The 20026-nt window shown below is 41.7% G+C and overlaps 3 protein-coding genes and 2 pseudogenes across 3 annotated transcripts in view; 2 read left to right on the top strand and 3 right to left on the bottom strand.

The window, feature by feature from the left end:
* Positions 1 to 20026, top strand: part of LOC149102169 (torsin-1A-interacting protein 1-like) — a 150894-nt gene that overhangs the window by 88821 nt on the left and 42047 nt on the right. The gene's annotated exons all lie outside the window — the stretch shown is intronic.
* Positions 1528 to 2934, bottom strand: LOC149102178 (torsin-1A pseudogene; annotated as a pseudogene).
* Positions 2882 to 4182, top strand: LOC149102177 (torsin-1A-interacting protein 1-like). The gene has a single exon (XM_089274693.1). It carries the CDS (start codon positions 3110 to 3112, stop codon positions 4124 to 4126), a length of 1017 nt encoding a protein of 338 aa, XP_089130819.1. The 5' UTR covers positions 2882 to 3109; the 3' UTR covers positions 4127 to 4182.
* On the bottom strand, positions 9205 to 15363 carry LOC110044037 (uncharacterized). The gene has a single exon (XM_020749558.2). It carries the CDS (start codon positions 15361 to 15363, stop codon positions 9205 to 9207), a length of 6159 nt encoding a protein of 2052 aa, XP_020605217.2.
* LOC149102176 (torsin-1A pseudogene) lies at positions 16815 to 20025 on the bottom strand (annotated as a pseudogene).

Here is a 20026-nt window from a genome sequence, read left to right as displayed (position 1 = left end):
TACCTGGCTTACCTTCACCTTATCTAAACCACCTAGGAACTACATTGTACTACGACAATACACGTAAGACATTTTTGGGCAGTGACTTGGTTAGCTTGTACTGTGGACTAAGCTTTGAACAACACCAATTCAATTCACATAGTTACACGAGTATAGAACAGATTCTGCAGAATTACTTCTCCAAACACTCCAAGGTTTCTTTACAAACCAAAGTGAGAAAAAATCAAGAAGTCATTGGTCTGTCTAGCTCAGCATGTATTGTGGAAGACTTTGCCATATCTCTCAAGTACACCCCTTAGCCTATGGCTTCAGACTTTTGTTGGGCTTCAATCAAAGGTCAAATAATTTATCCTCACCTAGTGTGGTCCCTATTTCCTGTCTAGGGCTAACACTTAGCCTTTGTGTAACCATACACACCCCCAAGGAAGAACAGGAGGGAGGGAATGTTCCTTCCATCCCCTTTTTCCTTGGGGGTGGATAGGCTACATGTTGGCTAGCAAACACTAAGAAAGAAATACTTGGGTTAACTTCCCACACTCCAAATTACTTAAGAATTCTCTACTTTCAGGTTTTAGTATCAGTGCTGTGTGGTGCAACATTATAGACCTAACGCTAAAAAAGAACATATTGTGTATGTAGCAATTTTTGAAGCCTAAAATCTTATCTACTGTTCATCTTTGAACTTCCTTTGTGTCATATGTGATCATGCGTTCCTGTCATAAAAATATCTTAATTGTGGATGCTTTTACTCAGTTTTTGTTAATTGTAAAACAAAGAGAAGAGTTGGTTAATAAATTGTCTTAATACAAAATCGCCTTTTTTCTAGGATATGTTGTTCCAGAAAATATCCATACTCCTCCCATTGCAGGTTTGTTTGATTTGAATCCCCCCCCCCCCCAAACCCATCTTTGTAGCAATTCCGATAATTGTGTTGTGTTTTGTGTGTTTTGGTTCACACCATCCTATAAAATTTTGGCTTTCAAGACCTCTCTCTCCCTTTGAATTTCCTAAAGCAGTAGTAAAAACTTTCTTTAATTAAAGAGGATGGCACCTAACAGTCACGGCTTTAAAAACTTTGAATTCTAGCTTGCCCTTCAGACAAACAGCTTCCAAATTTTGCTTCCCCTGTGCAAGTCTTAGTTGACTTTTCTTTTTATTTAGTTGGCAGACAACTCTCCTGAGCCCTTGCCCATTGGGCAAGTGACAATAGAAAGTTACTTAGCAGAAAAATCTACTCATCCCAAATGAAAGGATGGCACTTTTTTCGAGCCCCAAACAGTGGACAGTGATGGTCCTCTATCCTAACAGTAATCCTCATTGGGGTGGGTATGGATATTTTATGGAACCAGCCAATAAAAGTTACCTCTACCACTTCTATTCAACAGCGTTGTGACAACATTTAAGAACCAGTAGGGACCATTTTGCTTTTCACGCATCAGTTATTGTTTTGGTTTACATAATAGCGGAGACTTTTCTACTGATTTCCATAACTCACAGCCTGCAAGGCATATTGGCCAAAACTAGATCTTTAATGTTGAAGATAGGATTTTTGGTGGGGTCTCAAGAGGTAACGTCAAATACAGGAGGCTGGGTGAGACCAAATGACCTATAGATGTCATATAGAATAACTTATCTGGCCTGCATTCATTCTCTTCAAGCTATGAGGAGGTTGTCACAGTGATTCTGGCATCCGTGCTCTAACTTGGCTTTCTGGCTGATGGGGTGAAAAGACCAGGGGAAGGGAAAAAGCAGGGCTGTCGACCCCACAAATCAATAGCAAACTGTCAGCATTAACAGGAAAAACAGATTTCGCATTTCCATAGTTTTTGTGTACTAGGATGAAACTGGGAACCACGCACTCCAGATGCTCCAGCTTTCTCCCAGCACCTCCCACAGACTCTTCATGCATCATTCACATAAAGTAATAACAGGAATCACATGCGGCAATAAACTAACTCTAAAACACTTTGTTACCTTAACCCATTATAAAGTCTACTTTACTGGAAATCTTCTTACAACCAGACTGGGAAAAGACCTTCAAGTCATCTGGAAAGTAGATTAGCTCGTCGGCCACCTTGTTAAGGATCTCTTTAGTGACTGGGTGTCTTTTCTTTTCTAGGTCAGCCTTAGCACACATTTTGATGTGAGATCTCTCCAATGGCATAAATGGAATGAAGTAATCAATGAGATTCTTCTCAATTAGAGATGAATGCCAAAATCCGCCCTTGTTATTGAATTCTCCAAGGTTAACAACGTTGTCCATCTGTTTGATTTTAATGTCTTTCCTTTTCTTTCCCTCCTTCCAGTGGGTTAGCACAGCACTGTTTATTAGCTGACCCCCTGTGTTGCTGAGAAATATGAAGATACTTTTGCGATAGTCTATCTTTCCGACATCAGTGTAGTGGTCTAAGTAAGGTTTGAGGACATCTATGAGCCCTATTGGCATTTTATCCATTTCGTCAAAGATGAATAATGACCTGGGGCACTCCGATACGGATTTAGCCACCAGATTGCGTAGCTGATGCTTGTAAAACTCCACATGAGCTGGGTGAGGGAAGTCATGTGTGGCAATAATTTGATGAACAAATTTACTCTCCATCCCTCTCTTGAAAATGTGCTCTGCGACGATTTTGCTGACAAAGTTCTTTCCTGATCCTGTCCAGCCATTGAAGGAAAGCGCCAACGCTTTACTGGGAGACTTGTTATCCAAATGCCCTACAACTGCCTTTAATACGGTATCTGTGACTAAATGTTGTCCAAAAACACGTCTTCGGAGGGATGATTGCAGACCAGTCATGTTCGGTGATATCCACTGGTCATTGCAGACTTCCACTTTACTTGCAAGGTACGCCAAAAATAAAAATGCTAGCGCGAATGATAAGCCAAGCTTTGTAGACGTCTCCATTTTGAACAAAGCTCTTCCCTTTTCCAAGAAGAAATGTTAAGATAATTCTAATTGGTCGGGTCTTTTCAATGGACCAATGAACTTCGTTGTTAGAACAGCAAGCTACGAAACAATGGTTTTCCGGGAAAACGCTCGTTGTGTGCTTTTTGAAAACTTTAGGCATTTTCCTATGTTAGAGAGAAAAAACAGGATTTGAACAAGGCAATGGCTTCTACAACCTCTGATAAAAGTGGTAGTGGTAAAAAGTCAACAGGGGAAACGGTGTTTGTCGAAAGAAGTCAAAGTGAAGAGGTTGTGGACAATTTTGAAGAGGACTTAGAAAAGGACGAAGCAGGACATGAGGGCCGTGAAGCTTTACGGTTGCCAGAAGATAGCAAAAAAGTTGAGAAGCGGGAAATTGCTGATCAGATCAAGAAACCAAGCAACAACAAAAAAGTTAACGAGATGGAAGGTACCCAATCGAAACCAGGTTTAGGGTACATACGCAATTCAGTGGGATTTCGTCTTAGCGGTGCAATTGTATGTCTGCTAGTTGCCATCTGTTTTTATCGATCCCCTGAGCGTGAAATGAAAGGTGACTTCGACTTGGTGAAAGACTTCGGAAATGGTGTCGACCAATTACAATTATCATTTACTAATCAGACTGAAAGATTCTGGAAGATTTTAAAGAACCGTGGCTTCGCGCACCTGAGAAACAATAATCCATCACAACCACTGGTATTTTTGCTGGCTGCACCGCCCCCAGCTCATGAGTGGGTATATTGTCTGGCCACTAAACTTGCTGAAAAGCTAGATCCAAGACACAAGAGAAATTTAGCCAGAATTGATGGAGCTGACCAGAAAAGGTATCCAGGAGAGAAGGTCAAGAAAACTATGGACGACTATTTGAAGGAAAAGTTTCTAGATGACCACAGAGTGGCAGTTATTCATCGTCTGGAGCTCCTCCCATTTCCATCACCCCTATTGTTTTACTCCTACTGTGACGATCAGAATGCACCGTACAAGCACGTAGCCATAATCTTTACTGTGCATTTACCAGAAGAGCCCAGTTTATCTCTATCTCCAAAGGAGGCAGAAGCAATTGTTGAGAAATACCTTTTAAAGAAAGTTTGGTTAAGGAATGACATGGACGCAGTTGCTGCTCTTTTAAGCCGCATTGCAAACACAGTTGTTCTTATGAATGGTGAATCAAGCGATTCATTAAAGGCTTACTGTTCTTGAATTTGTGTTTAAGGATAAGGAGGAACTAGAGAATGGTAGCTTAACTTCCTGGGGGGGGGGGGGGGGAATGGACTCCTATATAAAAAGGACGGGGTCCTTGTCGGAAATTTTGACATGACCTCTAAGAGGTACCAAGATCTTGCTTTGCGGGCATGGGTTTAATTTCTTTGACACCTTCATTAAGTTTAAATGTAGCGATAAATCAATTGATTGTCAAATGTCTCTTGTCATCTTCTTTTTTCAGCTCAATACTCTTAAATGTATGACAAAAGCTCCTGCTGTGGACCTTTGAGGCTGAATACCCTAAGAGATACCAGGGCCACATTTTTCACGCCTAAAAGGTACGACAAGCACCACTGTCCTTTTTATATAGGAGCCCCCCTTCCCCGGGGCTTAACTTTGGTAGAGAATCCAGACTAACCAGTGATTAATACAGTCAGTTCAACAAAAGTGTGTGGTAAATGTTACCCAACAATCAGCTAAGTGTTTGCCAACATTTAGTTGACATAGTACTTCAAGCCTTCAAGGAATTTTTGAGTTTATGTTCCCCAACAACAACTTTAATGACATTTTCCAGAAAATTCATGCAAAATCGAGGGTGTAATGATGCGTTAGGACTAACATCATCGATGATGACACAATGCCAGACTGAATATTTATCCGAGAACTACACTTAAATGTGACCTTGCTACACTTCTGATATACTTATTTGGCGTTGTTTAATATGGGGAAGACAAATTGAAATGGCTCAAAAGGGTCATGTGCATGGAACTTAATAAGAGAAACCCCAGCAACATGCACAAGTTTTCCCTTGTGGTGAACTGTAAATGAAACTGATAAAATTGTGCAAAATGGACTTTGTGCTTAGTCGCATATCTTAATATCTTTCATACTAGCAAGACTTTCTATTTTACTTCGGATAGTTCAACAAAAAGTAATTTTGTCATGATCATTGTTCGAAGTTTGGAAATCTCGCAAAGAAATTTATTGATGTAGTAATAAAACCGTATTAGTATTCAAATTTCATGTCCTAACAGAACTAAATATTTAGGCAACATACCTTTGCAGCAAGTCATGTTCAAAGGAGCAAAATGTTAACCCTGGGTAAAGCTTATTATGTCGCATAATGTTAAAAAAGACAGCAAAAAATAAAGAGGCCATCTCTTAGATGACACATTAAACTTAACATTTATTTGAAATATTGTGTATCCAGCAAACATTTCTTGCAACCTTAAATTAACACTAAAATAACTAAAAAAAATAGCCAAATAACTAAGGTAATAAATATGCATTAAAAACTTAATGAAATACATTGGATTGGATTTACTTTTTATAAATTCACAGATTAATGAGAAAAAAGTATGTAAACAATTCTGTTCCTTAAAACTTTGACAAAGTCTGAAGATTTGACATCGCGTTTCTTAGATTATTCCAGAACGTAGCACCAGGATAGGTGAAGGACTGCTGTCCGATGGTTCAACAGCACCTTGAAATGTTCAGTTGACCGCGTTGTTTAGTATTTCTGGTGTGAATTTGTGAACCAGAGTAAATTTATAGATTAAGTAGTCAGCGAAGAGCGTATGAACACATTTCAAGATCATTATGGCATTGGTCAAGTTTTAAAGTCATTAACAGGGAGCCAATTTAGGGATACAATGCACTGACGAACGGTGCAAGTGTGATTTACATTGTATCAAATAAAAAGAACCGAAGAAGAAAACATCAAAGAAAAACAACAACGACAACAACAACAACAATAGTAAGGCAGGCGAAACTGAAATGAAATATTTCTTCCTATGTAGCTGTCCAGGTTAGATATTGAAGTTTCCCTCAGATCGTATTTCAGAACCTCGTGAACTACTCGTCGGTGCACATGGTCTGTGTTTTGCGTTTGCGAAGTTTATTGCGCTTATTGCGAAGTTTGTTTGGATCCCGCGTTTATAACTACTCAGGCGTACAGACAGGACAATCAGTAAGCATCTTTTTACCTTTCGTAGTTTCATTTGGTCGGTTTTATTTCTATTTAGTTGTTTTGCCGTTTCCTGCGTTCGTGTTTTTATCATATTCAACTATTGTTCGGCTTTGTCCTTTCGTGTCGCTTAGACTAGATATTTTGGTTGTATTTTAGTTTGACGGTTTTGAGCATTGGAACATTGTAATAAAGATAAATCATTGGAGATCAACTCGAAGTCCAGTGCTCTTGATCAGTCTTATCAGTGCTTCGACGTCCCTTAATAATTTTTTAATTCTGAACTTGCGGTAATCGCGCCTAGAGTCAGTTACAACTAATTATTGAAATCTTCTACTTGTTTGTTTTTAGAGCAATTTGCTTGAGTGAGTCAATCCTCCCTAACCATTTTGCTATGACATTTATGTGAACACTGGATCGGAGAATAACAGCAATTAAGAGTGGGAAAATCATCAACTGTTTGCTGAAAGTAGCCCCACATTGCATCTCAGGGAATTACTTTTCAAACATCTTCCCAATGGGAGGGGGCGACCCCATCCCATACTCTCGCCGAACGATGCACAGTGTGTGTCTTGTCCAGCCGCTTCGCGGCATGTCTTTCACGCAAACCTTAGCCGCCCATTGTACTTTCTGGATGGAACCTGCTACTGAAAAAACAACTGGTTATGTATTTAAACAGGTTCAGTCATTACAGCAGCAAAACCTCTTGACACTACATGTACAAGTTCACTTGACATGTGTAAACAGTGCCGAGTTCAGAGAGCTAAAACTCACATGGGACAAAGCACAAAATAGGGCTAAATTGAGAGATTGTTATTGTGTTATGTCCCATTAGGACTAAGAGCCGAATAAATAATTATTATTAGAGGATAAAGTAAGTAAGTAAACAGTATTCTGCCATACATTTCCCACTTAAAAGTTGTCATGAGTTGTCCACCTTCTCACTTGTAGCAATACTGACTGTAGCGTCTTTTGCGTTACACTTTCGTTACATCCGGTGACGTCATAACTTTTGCGGACCGAAGCGAAAAGGAAGCCACAGGCGGGCTAAGCTCTCAATGTTTTCCTTTTTTTACCCTTTTTATGCGAACGTTCAGGCTAACGTGACATATGGCATGTACTATTACATAACGGCTGAAACCCACAGAACGATAACTCGCCGAAATCGCGTTAGATCGGCGTGAGGAGCTGGCAAACAACAAAGAATACAACACTGCAACAGGGTAAGTAGATTTTAGTCACAAAATATAGGAATAATTGGCTTTTCAAGGAAAGCCGTTGCATTCCCATACAAACCTTTATAAGTTCAAACCGGTGTAACACAACACCTCCATATGCTGCTAGGCTAGAGTCACGTTTCGCGTGGTCAGATGCGGTCGTTATGTAATAGTACATGCCATATGTCACGTTAGCCTGAACGTTCGCATAAAAAGGGGAAAAAAAGGATAACATTGAGAGCTTGGGCAGCCTGTGAGGAAGCATGCCTCGTGATCATGGTCAATGTCGACGGTGCTCTAGCTCTTTCGATAACACTCGCTCTTCATTCTTTTGTTCACGTTGTTCGCCCAGAATGGGGATAGAGGTATGTAACGACACTGAAATCTAGTTGTCGTCGCCTTATGCTTTGTTTATGATTTGCATGCAAGGAAATTAGTTTATAGTTTCACGGACGATCAATCCCTATTGTTATGCGACTTTTAACTACAGTTATTCATTGTCTATTCAGATCGGATTTAGTTTGCAATGTAGTGCAGTGATTGTATTTGCCTTTCAGTTTTTATGTATTGGATCAATAAACATTGTGATTTAACATGGCTCGTCGTCCAATTCAGTTGGAAAACCTATCGTCGCTATACTGACATTTGAAAAGAGCATTCCAACCGAAAGGAATAAAACTAAGTATAAGACCCCAAGTATGCATTGCAGACCTTTTTTTCCTGCCTTGATGGAGTGACAGAGAAGATATGTGTAACGTCAGGTTCACAGCGACTGTTGAAAGGCTGAATTGTCACTTGCTAGACAACTTGTCGCGATGAGACTAGCGTGTGTGGGAGATGCTTTACTAATCGAATAAAGCCAGAGATCACGGAAAATCAGCTGTGATTGACGGTGATTTAATTGACGATAATCGAACGTAAACTGAAATATAATGTAATGAATAAACTAATTACTAGATAATAGAAGATTACAAGATGACAAGAGTCACGAAACAATAATAGCAAACATTCCAATCATAACTGCGATATGACAATACTTCCAGTGAAACTTCTCAGTAAAGATACAATTAAAATCATCAGTGATCCCAAGCAGATACGCATACTGCTAACTGTCCTAATACAATAAATGACAACACTCTAAAAACTTGAAAGCAATAAAATTGTACGATGTGATAAAAACGTGCTTGCGTGAGCGCCACTGAAAGCGATGTGGGAATTTACTAGCAAGGAAAGGACTTAACTGAATTACCAGAGATTCTTATAGGACAGTTGCTAAATAGGAACCTAAGCTAGGGGGAGTGTGAACTATAAAGATCTATCGCTAAAAACAAGATGAAATAAAAACTTTGAAAACTGGGGCTCTGCCACGTGTTGGACTTAGTACAATAGGCTGTTGTATAAAAAAACCGAGACTGAAGGTACTTAAGGTTAAAAACGTCAAAACTTGAAACTTATACTAAAAAGCAAGCATAGAAAATAGTTTGTACTTACACATCGGTTCCCGCTTGCACTCTAAATAGTCAAGGGTAGCTTAAAACTTAATTTACTTGAAAACACGTACTGTGCACGCACGATAACTGAAACTTGAACTACTGGCGGGAATATGTCGCTAACACTATCTATATACGTCCACGTGTAAAAACGGATGACGTCATTGCTAAGCAACAAATTGGCGAATCAGAAAGAGTTAAGATTACTCACTTAATTAGAGAAGCCTCGATATAGTGTTCATTACATGGCTCCCCTGAAATATCCAGATATTTCACTAATCGCTGTTTATGTAACTAACTAATGTTCAATGTCTACAATGTTCATAAGCTATATTTATCATGAAAATTAATATCACAGTTCATGGTTGGCAGCAGGCTCCTCGGCCGGGACTACTCCGGTCTTTACTCAGGGGATGGCACAAGAAGTACCAGTTTCTGTACCGGTCTCTCCAGATACCGCATGGGTCCTGACCTCCTTCCTTTCTTGTCCAGGCAGGCATCTGGTAGAGCCACTTGAACTTTGCGGACTTGACCATCCTGGCTTGGGTAGACCGTGGCGACGCGGGCGGGTTGCCATGCATTCCGTGGAAGGTTGGTGTCCTTAACCATCACGACATCGCCGACACGTAGATTTCGACGAGGCCGCGTCCACTTCTGTCGTTCCTGAAGACTTAGTAAATACTCTTTTCGCCAGCGGGTCCAGAATTCGTTGACGAAGTGTTGCACACGTCTCCAGCGTTTGCGGGTGTACATGTCAGCTGGCTCGAATTTTCCGGGTGGTGAGAGTAGAACCTTAGATTTCATTGTCAGCAAGTGATTAGGGGTTAGCGGTTCTGGCGAATCTGGGTCTGAAAGGTGATTGGTGGTGAGGGGGCGGCTGTTGACTATCGCTTCCGCCTCGCACATTAGCGTCCTCAGGGACTCATCGTCCAGCTGTGTACCATTGTTAGAGAGAAGTGAGGATAGGATTGAGCGCACCGTCCTTATTTGCCTCTCCCATACTCCGCCCATGTGGCTTGCGGCTGGAACGTTCATCTCGAATTTGATCCAGTCACACTGTGACTTTAGGAGTTCTTCCTTAATACGGCTATCATTCATTTCTTCTAAAGCTTCTTTGAGTTCTCGACGAGCTCCTACGAAATTTGTTCCATTGTCGCTTCTTAGCTGTCTCACTGGACCCCTACGACTTAGGAAGCGTCTCAACGCGTTTATGAAGGAGTCTGTGTCCAGCGAGGCTGCAGTCTCCAGATGGATAGCTCTTGACGACATACAAGTGAATAGGACTCCATAGCGTTTTAGCTCCTTGCGCCCTTGTTTAATCGTGAATGGGCCAAAGTAGTCTACGCCGCAATATGTGAAGGGTGGGCAGCTTTCTAGTCGGTCCTCGGGAAGGTCAGACATCTTCTGCTCAATAACGGCACCTCGCAGCTTCCTACATGTCACACAGGAAGCAATGACGTTGCTCACAGCGGACGATCCTCCAATGATCCAAAAACCGCGGGATCGAATCTCGTTGAGCGTTATTCCTTTGCCTTGGTGTTTGCTGCGCTCGTGGTAGTACTTAATTATAAGGCTGGTCACGTGGCTGCCTTTGGGTAGGATTACTGGATGCTTCACCTTGTCTGAGAGATCTGCATGCTTGAGGCGGCCGCCAACGCGTAGGACTCCGTATTCATCGATGAACGGATCTAACTTGTTGATTGAACTGCGTAACTTCGCAGTTTTCTGCTTCGGGAAGGATCCCTGTTCTTCTGTTTCCCTTGCAGGTAACTTAAACTCGCCTTGAAAGGCCTTAGACTGCACGGCGTGAATGATTGACCTTCCGGCCTCCTCCAAATCTTCAGCTGACACTTGGACCACTTCGCTTGGTTCTTTGTTCACGCGTTTCCTTAGTTTCTGGATGTACTTCGAACAGAGTGCTACTGCTCGCCGGGCTCGGTACCAATCAGAAAAACGCTCGATTCTCTCTTCTAGGGTGGCCATTCTTTGATCGACTAAGGATGATGCCATGGCGACGGATTTCTTGACCTCTGGGTCGTCGTACTTCAAGTTATGTTCTTGTTCGTCATCGTTCAGCCATTCGCCTTCTTCCTTCCATAACATCTCTGGTCCCAGAATCCACCGCGAATCTCGGAGCTCATCGGTCTTCATTCCACGTGACGCTTCATCTGCTGGGTTCTGTTTAGTGTCAACATACCGCCATTGGCTTCTATGGGTACTGTCTTGTATCTCTTGTACTCTGTTAGAGACGAATACATGAAAACGTCTGCTTTCATTACTTATGTACCCAAGTACAACTTTGCTGTCCGTCCAGAAGAAGTCCTCATCGATCCGGTATTCTAGCTCACGATGAATCTGTTGACTTATCCGTACGGAACAAACAGCGGCGGTTAGCTCGAGTCTCGGGATGGTTACAGGTTTGAGAGGAGCTACTCGCGATTTTCCCATCACGAAAGCGCAGTGGACCTTGTTTGCATCATCTACGAGACGTAAATAGCTACACTGGCCATAGCCCCGGACGCTTGCGTCACTGAAATGGTGCAGCTCTGCTCTGACGACTTGACCGAAATCGTTAGGCTTGTAACACCGAGGAATCGTGATGTTCTGTAGTTTCATCAGTTCCATTCTCCATTTCTCCCATCTCATCTTCGTGTCTTCTGGTATTGGATCGTCCCAGTCCAAATGGAGACTGCATAACTCTTGCAGTATTGACTTTCCTTGAAGCATCAGGGGGGCTACAAAACCTATAGGGTCATATATAGAGCTTACGGTCGACAGGATACCTCGTCTCGTGCATGGTTTGTCTTGCAGGACGACGCTGAATTCGAAGCTGTCAGATTCGACGCGCCATTGAACTCCTAGTGTGCGTTCTAAGGGAAGTTCGTCCAGGTCTAGGTCTATCTCTTTAACTCCCTCTGCCCTGTCACTCTCGGGGATGTTCTTGATTACCTCTTTGCTGTTGGACAAGAACTTGTGAAGATTGAATCCTCCTTGGTGGCACATGGCTTTTACATTTTTCACCAGTTCTACTGCTGACGCTGCTGTAGCGACTGACTTCAAGCCGTCATCTACATAGAAATCGTTTCGCACGAAGTTGGCTGCTTGTTCACCGTATTCTCCCTCGAAGTCATTCGCGGTTTGCTTGAGTGCAAAGTTGGCGCAGCTTGGTGATGACGTCGCGCCGAACAGGTGGACTGTCATGCGATAGTCTACAGGATCTTTAGAAAGATCATTCTCCTCCCACCAGAGGAAGCGAAGCAGGTCACGGTGCTCGGGATTGACGTGGACTTGATGGAACATGCCCTCAATGTCACATGTCACGGCAACGGGTTCTTGTCGGAATCTCAACAAGACACCAGTAAGGTTGTTGGTCAGTAGAGGACCTTGCAACAGATTCTTGTTCAGGGATTCCCCATTGTATTCTTGGCTGCAATTAAAGACTATTCTTAACTTCCTTTTCTTCGGATGTCTTGTACCGTGATGATTAATGTAAAAGGTCATGCCGGACTTCGCCTCAGCATCACTCGGAACCCTTTCGGCGTAGCCGTTTTCAATCATGTCTCCCATGAACTTCATGTACTCTTCTTTGTATTCTTTGTTACTCGGCGACGTAAACCGTTTCTTGAGGTGGTACATGCGTCGGACAGCGTCATCTCTGTTGTTAGGGAGACCTTTGAAGCTTTCCTTCAACGGGAGTGGAAGTTCGTAGTGGCCGTCGTCACGTCTGTGTATGCGCGTCTCTGCGATGTTTAGAAACCTCTTGTCTTCCTTGGAGAGACTTTGCTGAGCCATGTGCTTATTTTCCGCAAAGTCCATCTCAAACATTTGATTTACATAGCAGGGGTTTAGAACCTCCTTTGTCTTGTCTTCCAGGATGAAACTAACGTGGCTTGTTTCAGGCGTGTTCTCATGTGCTATAATCCTGTTGCACGTTGCTACACCGTCTTCGTCTAGGGGGGTCTCTGAAAGACTGGCCGGTCCGACTATGCACCAACCAAGGAGTGTTCGGACTGCGTATGGATCTTCGCTTTTACCAGTTATCACTTCCTTTGGTTTAATCGCCTTCGGGCAGTTGGATCCGATCAGTATTCCAACGTCGAGGTTTTCGTCTAGCGGAGGTATTTTGTCCCTTATTTTCTTCAGGTGTTGCCACTTGTCTGCTACTGCTGGGGTTGGGATTTGGTCCTTTCTGGATGGGATTATGTCTCTTGCATACGCCTTAGGGAGTTCGACCTGCGCGCGTCTGTCGGGGCGCTCTACTATCAATCCGTCGATACGGGATACAGGGATTACTTTGCGGCCGTGCATTGTGCTTAAATTGAGACTTGTGTCGACTCCTTCAACTCCAAGCTCGCTCTTTACCTTATTTGTCACGAACGTCGTGTCACTAGCGTCATCCAAGAGTGCGTACGTTTTAATTTCTTTGCTGGGATTATCCTTATGGTACAGGACTACAGGCACGATTCGACACATGATGATGGCGTTCGATGTACCGACAGAACTGTGGGAGACGCTGGCAGCGTTTGAGTGAGCAGACTCGGCAGCGTGGTCTGGTTGCATGGGTTGGGGTGGATTGCGTGACGACTGAGCGCTTGGCGGAGTTTGCTCGCTGCGTGTCTTTGACTTTAGAGTCGCTCCGTGTAGCAAGGTGTTGTGACGCTTTCCGCACTCACCACAGGTTTGCTTGGATGTGCAGTCAGCGGAAACGTGACCCGCTCTGAAACATCTGAAGCATAGGCGTTTCTCGATGATGAGATCCAACCTCTTGTCTGCAGTAGCCTTGGTGAAATTGCTGCACTTCACTATTGTATGTTTGCCATTGCAGGCTGGGCAGGACTGTTCGCGCCCCGATGTGGCTGCTGATTGTGTCTGTTCAGAATGGCCTACTGGAGTGGTAGAAGTGGCCAATGATTGACTTGGATTGATTCCACCTTGATACCTCGACCTTGTGCCACGGGTGTTGTCTCTAACCGGGCCGTTCCTTTTCCTTTCTCTCTTAAGTACGTCTGGAGAAAAGATCGGGTCGTTTGCTACTTCGGCTTCTTGTTTGACAAACTTGACAAAGTCCGTAAAACCCACGAGTCTCTTTCCCTTTACCTGAGTTTCATGAGCGGACCTACACCACTTGACGCCCGAGTACGACGGCAACTTGGCGGAGATCGACTGTAGGATCTGAGTGGAATCCAGCTCCGACATAGATTTCATAGTCTTCATAGCCTCTTCACAGCGCACCAAAAAGTCAGAGAATTCCTCCAGTCCTTTACTATCACCATCACTGATCTGTCGCCAACCTCTAAGTTTCTTTTTGTAGTCTTCGGCTACCACCACAGGGTTTCCAAAACGCTGATCGAGCAGTTTCCGGGCTTCGCTGTATGCGGTTTCAGAGTTTGTCGCTAGGAAACCTTTAACCACCTCGTTGGCCTTGCCGGTCGTGTATTTTTCTAAGAAGAACAATTTGTCCTTATCAGCGGGGACGTTGGCGGCGATAATACTATCAAATGCGGTCACGAAAGCCGGATATTCGAATGAGTTGCCGGAAAATGTCGGAGGCTCCTTAACGGGGAGGTGAAAGGTCCTTTGTTGATTGATTAACGCTGAGCTTAATTGCGTTTGTTGGGCTTGAAGGTTGACCAGTTGGTTAAGGGCGAAACTTATACTAGATGATGGTTCAAAGTTCGGTATATTGTTTGCTGGTTGCTGGCCAAAGTTGTCTGGAATCGTGTTAGGCACAAAAGGAGGGTTGTTGGTGTTCATTTCCTGTTTTGCAATTCTTGTCGTGACGGCTGTTGGTTGTTGGGGGCTTATCTCCTTGTCCTCGAGTTTAATTTCCTGTTTTGTTTGCGTGTTTAATTTATATTCTTCATCTAGAATTTCTTTGAACGCACTTTCTTCTGCCTTTGCGAGCGCATACTCCTTTTCTAGTTGAATGCGCCTGAGTTCATTTTCCCTTTCCAGAAATTCCATTTCTATTTTGACTTTAGCTGCCTTTGCTGCGGCGTCCGCTCTAGCTTGTGAAACGGAACGCGAAGAGGACCTAGTCGACCCTTTAGATGACTTGGATCTTACTTTTGATCTATGGCTCGACGAGGCGCTAGATTTGGTGAAAAGCGATCCTTTTTCAAGGCGCTGGATTTGTTCACAAAGCTTCATTCTTTGTTCAGTAAATTCTCGATCTCTCACGTCATACCACTGATAGGATTCTTCCTTTTCTGCGGGACTATCCAGCAGACTTTCGTATGTGTAGCACGCTTGATTAAAGACATCTTTTAGAGAATCTAATTCATTGCGTTCGACTTCCAAAACTTCTAATTCCGTTTGGGGATCTTCACGTAGTTTCTTAATGTGATCTAATTTTCTTTTAAGATTTCGGAAAGCTGTTTCTTTTCTTTTTGCTCTCAATTCCTTTAGAAAGCTCTTTCCCTTCTCTGAGAACTTCTGTTTTCGCTTTGAAATTTTGACATTGAGTTCTGACTGGGCAATGGGCACGACATTTTCTCGGTCTCCATCAGTGTCTTCGTCAAGAAACGACGCCAGATCTTCAGGTGCGGATGCGATACTCATTGTTTGTCACGAAATACCGATGACGAATTTAGAACAAGCCACGATGTTTTACTGTAACGTCAGGTTCACAGCGACTGTTGAAAGGCTGAATTGTCACTTGCTAGACAACTTGTCGCGATGAGACTAGCGTGTGTGGGAGATGCTTTACTAATCGAATAAAGCCAGAGATCACGGAAAATCAGCTGTGATTGACGGTGATTTAATTGACGATAATCGAACGTAAACTGAAATATAATGTAATGAATAAACTAATTACTAGATAATAGAAGATTACAAGATGACAAGAGTCACGAAACAATAATAGCAAACATTCCAATCATAACTGCGATATGACAATACTTCCAGTGAAACTTCTCAGTAAAGATACAATTAAAATCATCAGTGATCCCAAGCAGATACGCATACTGCTAACTGTCCTAATACAATAAATGACAACACTCTAAAAACTTGAAAGCAATAAAATTGTACGATGTGATAAAAACGTGCTTGCGTGAGCGCCACTGAAAGCGATGTGGGAATTTACTAGCAAGGAAAGGACTTAACTGAATTACCAGAGATTCTTATAGGACAGTTGCTAAATAGGAACCTAAGCTAGGGGGAGTGTGAACTATAAAGATCTATCGCTAAAAACAAGATGAAATAAAAACTTTGAAAACTGGGGCTCTGCCACGTGTTGGACTTAGTACAATAGGCTGTTGTATAAAAAAACCGAGACTGAAGGTACTTAAGGTTAAAAACGTCAAAACTTGAAACTTATACTAAAAAGCAAGCATAGAAAATAGTTTGTACTTACACATCGGTTCCCGCTTGCACTCTAAATAGTCAAGGGTAGCTTAAAACTTAATTTACTTGAAAACACGTACTGTGCACGCACGATAACTGAAACTTGAACTACTGGCGGGAATATGTCGCTAACACTATCTATATACGTCCACGTGTAAAAACGGATGACGTCATTGCTAAGCAACAAATTGGCGAATCAGAAAGAGTTAAGATTACTCACTTAATTAGAGAAGCCTCGATATAGTGTTCATTACAATATGTCTATAATGTTCATTTTAAAGAAAATACAAATTTTAAGGAAAATACAACAAGAATTCAATTATTTTATCCAAACTTTATATTTTCTACAACAAATATTAATACGTTAGTAGCTTTCTTATGTTAGCACCTCTTTCCTCATCATTAATGGCATAAGGGAGTAAACATAACTAATTTTACTGTTTGGATTACACTGTATGAGTTACTGGATTTCTTTGTAGTTTGTTTATATATATATATATATATATATATAACACTTTATTATCTGCATGTGTTTAAAAGTATTTACATTGTTACAAAGTAGTTTTTACATTGTTACAATTATCTGTCTCTTACATTATTATGGGGATCTAATTAATTTTTAAGATAAAATTTCTAAGCTATATTTAAAAACACTTTACTAACAAAAGTAGGGAGGTGAATAGCTTTGTTTTGCATCTTACAAGTGTAGATGTAGTATCTCATATACAAGGTTGTATAATCAAATTTCCTTAATAATGTTTTATCATATGGGCCAGACATGCTACCAAATAGTTTTTCATCCATTGTTGGAGTAAAATTTGAATTATTAACATATTAGTTTTAAATTATTGCTTAAAACAGATGCTTATGACTGAAACAAAATAATTTAAAATAGTAGTATAATTTGCGTATGCTTGAACATTACTACTTCGTACATTACACTTCAAAAGTTCAAAACTCAGAGAAATTGAATTTCTCCAATTTGATGAGGGCTTCTATTCCAATAGAACAATTAAAAAACATTGCAACCTAGAAATGCACATCTACATCAGAACATTATAAACATCTTATTCTAGTTTACCTCACTCACCTTCATCTTATCTAAAACTCCTACGAACTACTTTGTACTCTAAAATTTATGTAACACATTTTAGGGCATTGGCTTGCTTAGCTTGTACTGTGAACTAAGCTTTGAACAACACTAATTCAATTGACATAGCAACACGACTATAAAACAGATTTTGCATAATACTTCTCCAAACACTTCAAGGTTTCTTTAAAAGCCAAAGTGAGAAAAAGTCAAGAAGTTATTGGTCTGTCTAGCTCAGCATGCATTGTGGGAAACTTTGCCATAGTTCTCAAGTATACCCCTTAGCCTATGGCCTCAGACCTTTGTTGGGCTTTCATCCCATCAAGGTCAAATAATGTATCCTTGTCTAGTGTAGTCCCTATTCCCCGTCTAGGGTTAACACTAAGCCTATGTGTAACCATACACAACCCCCAAGGAAAAACTGGAGGGAGGGAATGGTCCCTCTGTCCCATTTTTCCTTGGGGGTGGACACAGCTACATGTTGGCTAGCAAACAGTAAGAAGGAATTACTTGGGTTAACTTCCCACACTCCAAATTACTTAAGAGTTCTCTACTTTCAGCTTCTAGTACCAGTGCTGTGTGGTTCAACATTACAGACCTAAGGCTAGAAAAGAACATATAAAAATATCTAGATTGTGGATGCTTTTATTCATTTTTTGTTAATTGTGATGCAAAGAGAAGGGTTGGTTGATAAATTGTCTTAATACAAAATAGCCTTTTTTCTAGAATATGTTGTTCCAGAAAATATCCATACTCCTCCCATTGCAGGTTTTTTTAGTTTGACTCCTCCCCTCAAACCCATCTTTGTAGCAATTCCGGTAATTGTGTTTTGGTTCATATCATCCTATAAAATTTTGGCTTTCAAGACCTCTCTCCCCCTTCGAATTTCAAAAAGCAGTAGTAACAACTTTCGTTAATTGAAGAGGATGGCACATAAAAGTCAGGGCTTGAAAAACTTTGAATTCTAGCTTGCCCTTCGGACAAGCAGCTTTCAAATTTTCCTTGCCCTGTGGAAGTCTTAGTTGACTTTTCTTTTTATTTAGTTGGCAGACAACTGGCCTGGGCCCTTGTCCATTGGGCAAGTGACAATAAAAAGTTACCTAGCAGAAAAATCTACTTATCCTGAATGAAAGGATGGTTCTTTTTTCGAGTCCCAAACAGTGGACATTAATGGTCCTCTATCCTAACAGTAATCCTCATTGGGGTGGGTATGGATATTTTATGGAACCAGCCAATGAATTTTACCACTACCACTTAAACTACCGTTTAAGTTCCAGTAAGTTCCAGTAGGGACCATCATGCTTTTCGCACATGGGTTATTGTTTTGGTTTACATAATAGCGGAGACTTTTCTACTGATTTCCATAACTCACAGCCTGCAAGGCATATTGGCCAAAACTAGATCTTTAATGCTGAAGATAGGATTTTTGGTGGGGTCTCACGAGGTAACGTCAAATACAGGAGGCTGGTTGAGACCAAATGACCTATAGATGTCATATAGAATAACTTATCTGGCCTGCATTCATTCTCTTCAAGCTATTAGGAGGTTGTCACAGTGATTCTGGCATCCCTGCTCTAACTTGACTTTATGGCCGATGGGATGAAAAGACCACGGGAAGAGGAAAAGCAGGGCCGTCGACCCCACAAATCAATAGCAAACTGTCAGCATTAACAGGAAAAACAGATTAATAATTTTTCATTTCCATAGTTTTTGTGTACTAGGATGAAACTGGGAACCACGCACTCCAGATGCTCCAACTTTCTCCCAGTGCCTCCCAGAGGCTCTTCATGCATCATTCACATCAAGTAATAACAGGTATCACATGCGGCAATAAACTAACTCTAAAACACTCTGTTACCTTAACCCATTATAAAGTCTACTTTACTGGAAATCTTCTTACAACCAGACTGGGAAAAGACCTTGAAGTCATCTGGAAAGTAGATTAGCTCGTCGGCCACCTTGTTGAGGATCTCTTCAGTGACTGGGTGTCTTTTCTGTTGTAGGTCGGCTTTAGCACACATTTTGATGTGGGATCTCTCCAATGGCATAAATGGAATGAAGTAATCAATGAGATTCTTTTCAATTAAAGATGAGTGCCAAAATCCGCCTTTGTCATTAAATTCTCCAAGGTTAACAACGTTGTCCATCTGTTTGATTTTAATGTCTTTCCTTTTCTTTCCCTCCTTCCAGTGGGTTAGCACAGCACTGTTTATTAGCTGACCCCCTGTGTTGCTGAGAAATATGAAGATACTTTTGCGATAGTCTATCTTTTCTACATCAGTGTAGTGGTCTAAGTAAGGTTTGAGGACATCTATGAGCCCTATTGGCATTTTATCCATTTCGTCAAAGATGAATAATGACCTGGGGCACTCCGATACGGATTTAGCCACCAGATTGCGTAGCTGATGCTTGTCGAACTCCACATGAGATCGGTGAGGGAAGTCATGTGTGGCAATAATTTGATGAACAAATTTACTCTCCATCCCTCTCTTGAAAATGTGCTCTGCGACGATTTTGCTGACAAAGTTCTTTCCTGATCCTGTCCAGCCATTGAAGGAAAGCGCCAACGCTTTACTGGGAGACTTGTTATTCAAATGCCCTACAACTGCCTTTAATACGGTATCTGTGACTAAATGTTGTCCAAAAACACGTCTTCGGAGAGATGATTGCAGACCAGTCATGTTCGGTGATATCCACTGGTCATTGCAGACTTCCACTTTACTTGCAAGGTACGCCAAAAATAAAAATGCTAGCGCGAATGATAAGCCAAGCTTTGCAGACGTCTCCATT

This window comes from Orbicella faveolata, unplaced genomic scaffold (assembly GCF_042242905.1).
Source record: "Orbicella faveolata isolate gen_17 unplaced genomic scaffold, um_ofav_v1 contig_36, whole genome shotgun sequence".
Lineage (NCBI taxonomy): Eukaryota > Metazoa > Cnidaria > Anthozoa > Scleractinia > Merulinidae > Orbicella > Orbicella faveolata.
This window is presented reverse-complemented; position numbering and strand designations above follow the sequence as displayed.

Excerpts from the sequence above, each read along its gene's own strand:
- LOC149102177 (XM_089274693.1), top strand. The coding sequence starts at position 3,110 with ATGGCTTCTACAACCTCTGATAAAAGTGGTAGTGGTAAAAAGTCAACA.
- LOC110044037 (XM_020749558.2), bottom strand. The coding sequence starts at position 15,363 with ATGAGTATCGCATCCGCACCTGAAGATCTGGCGTCGTTTCTTGACGAA.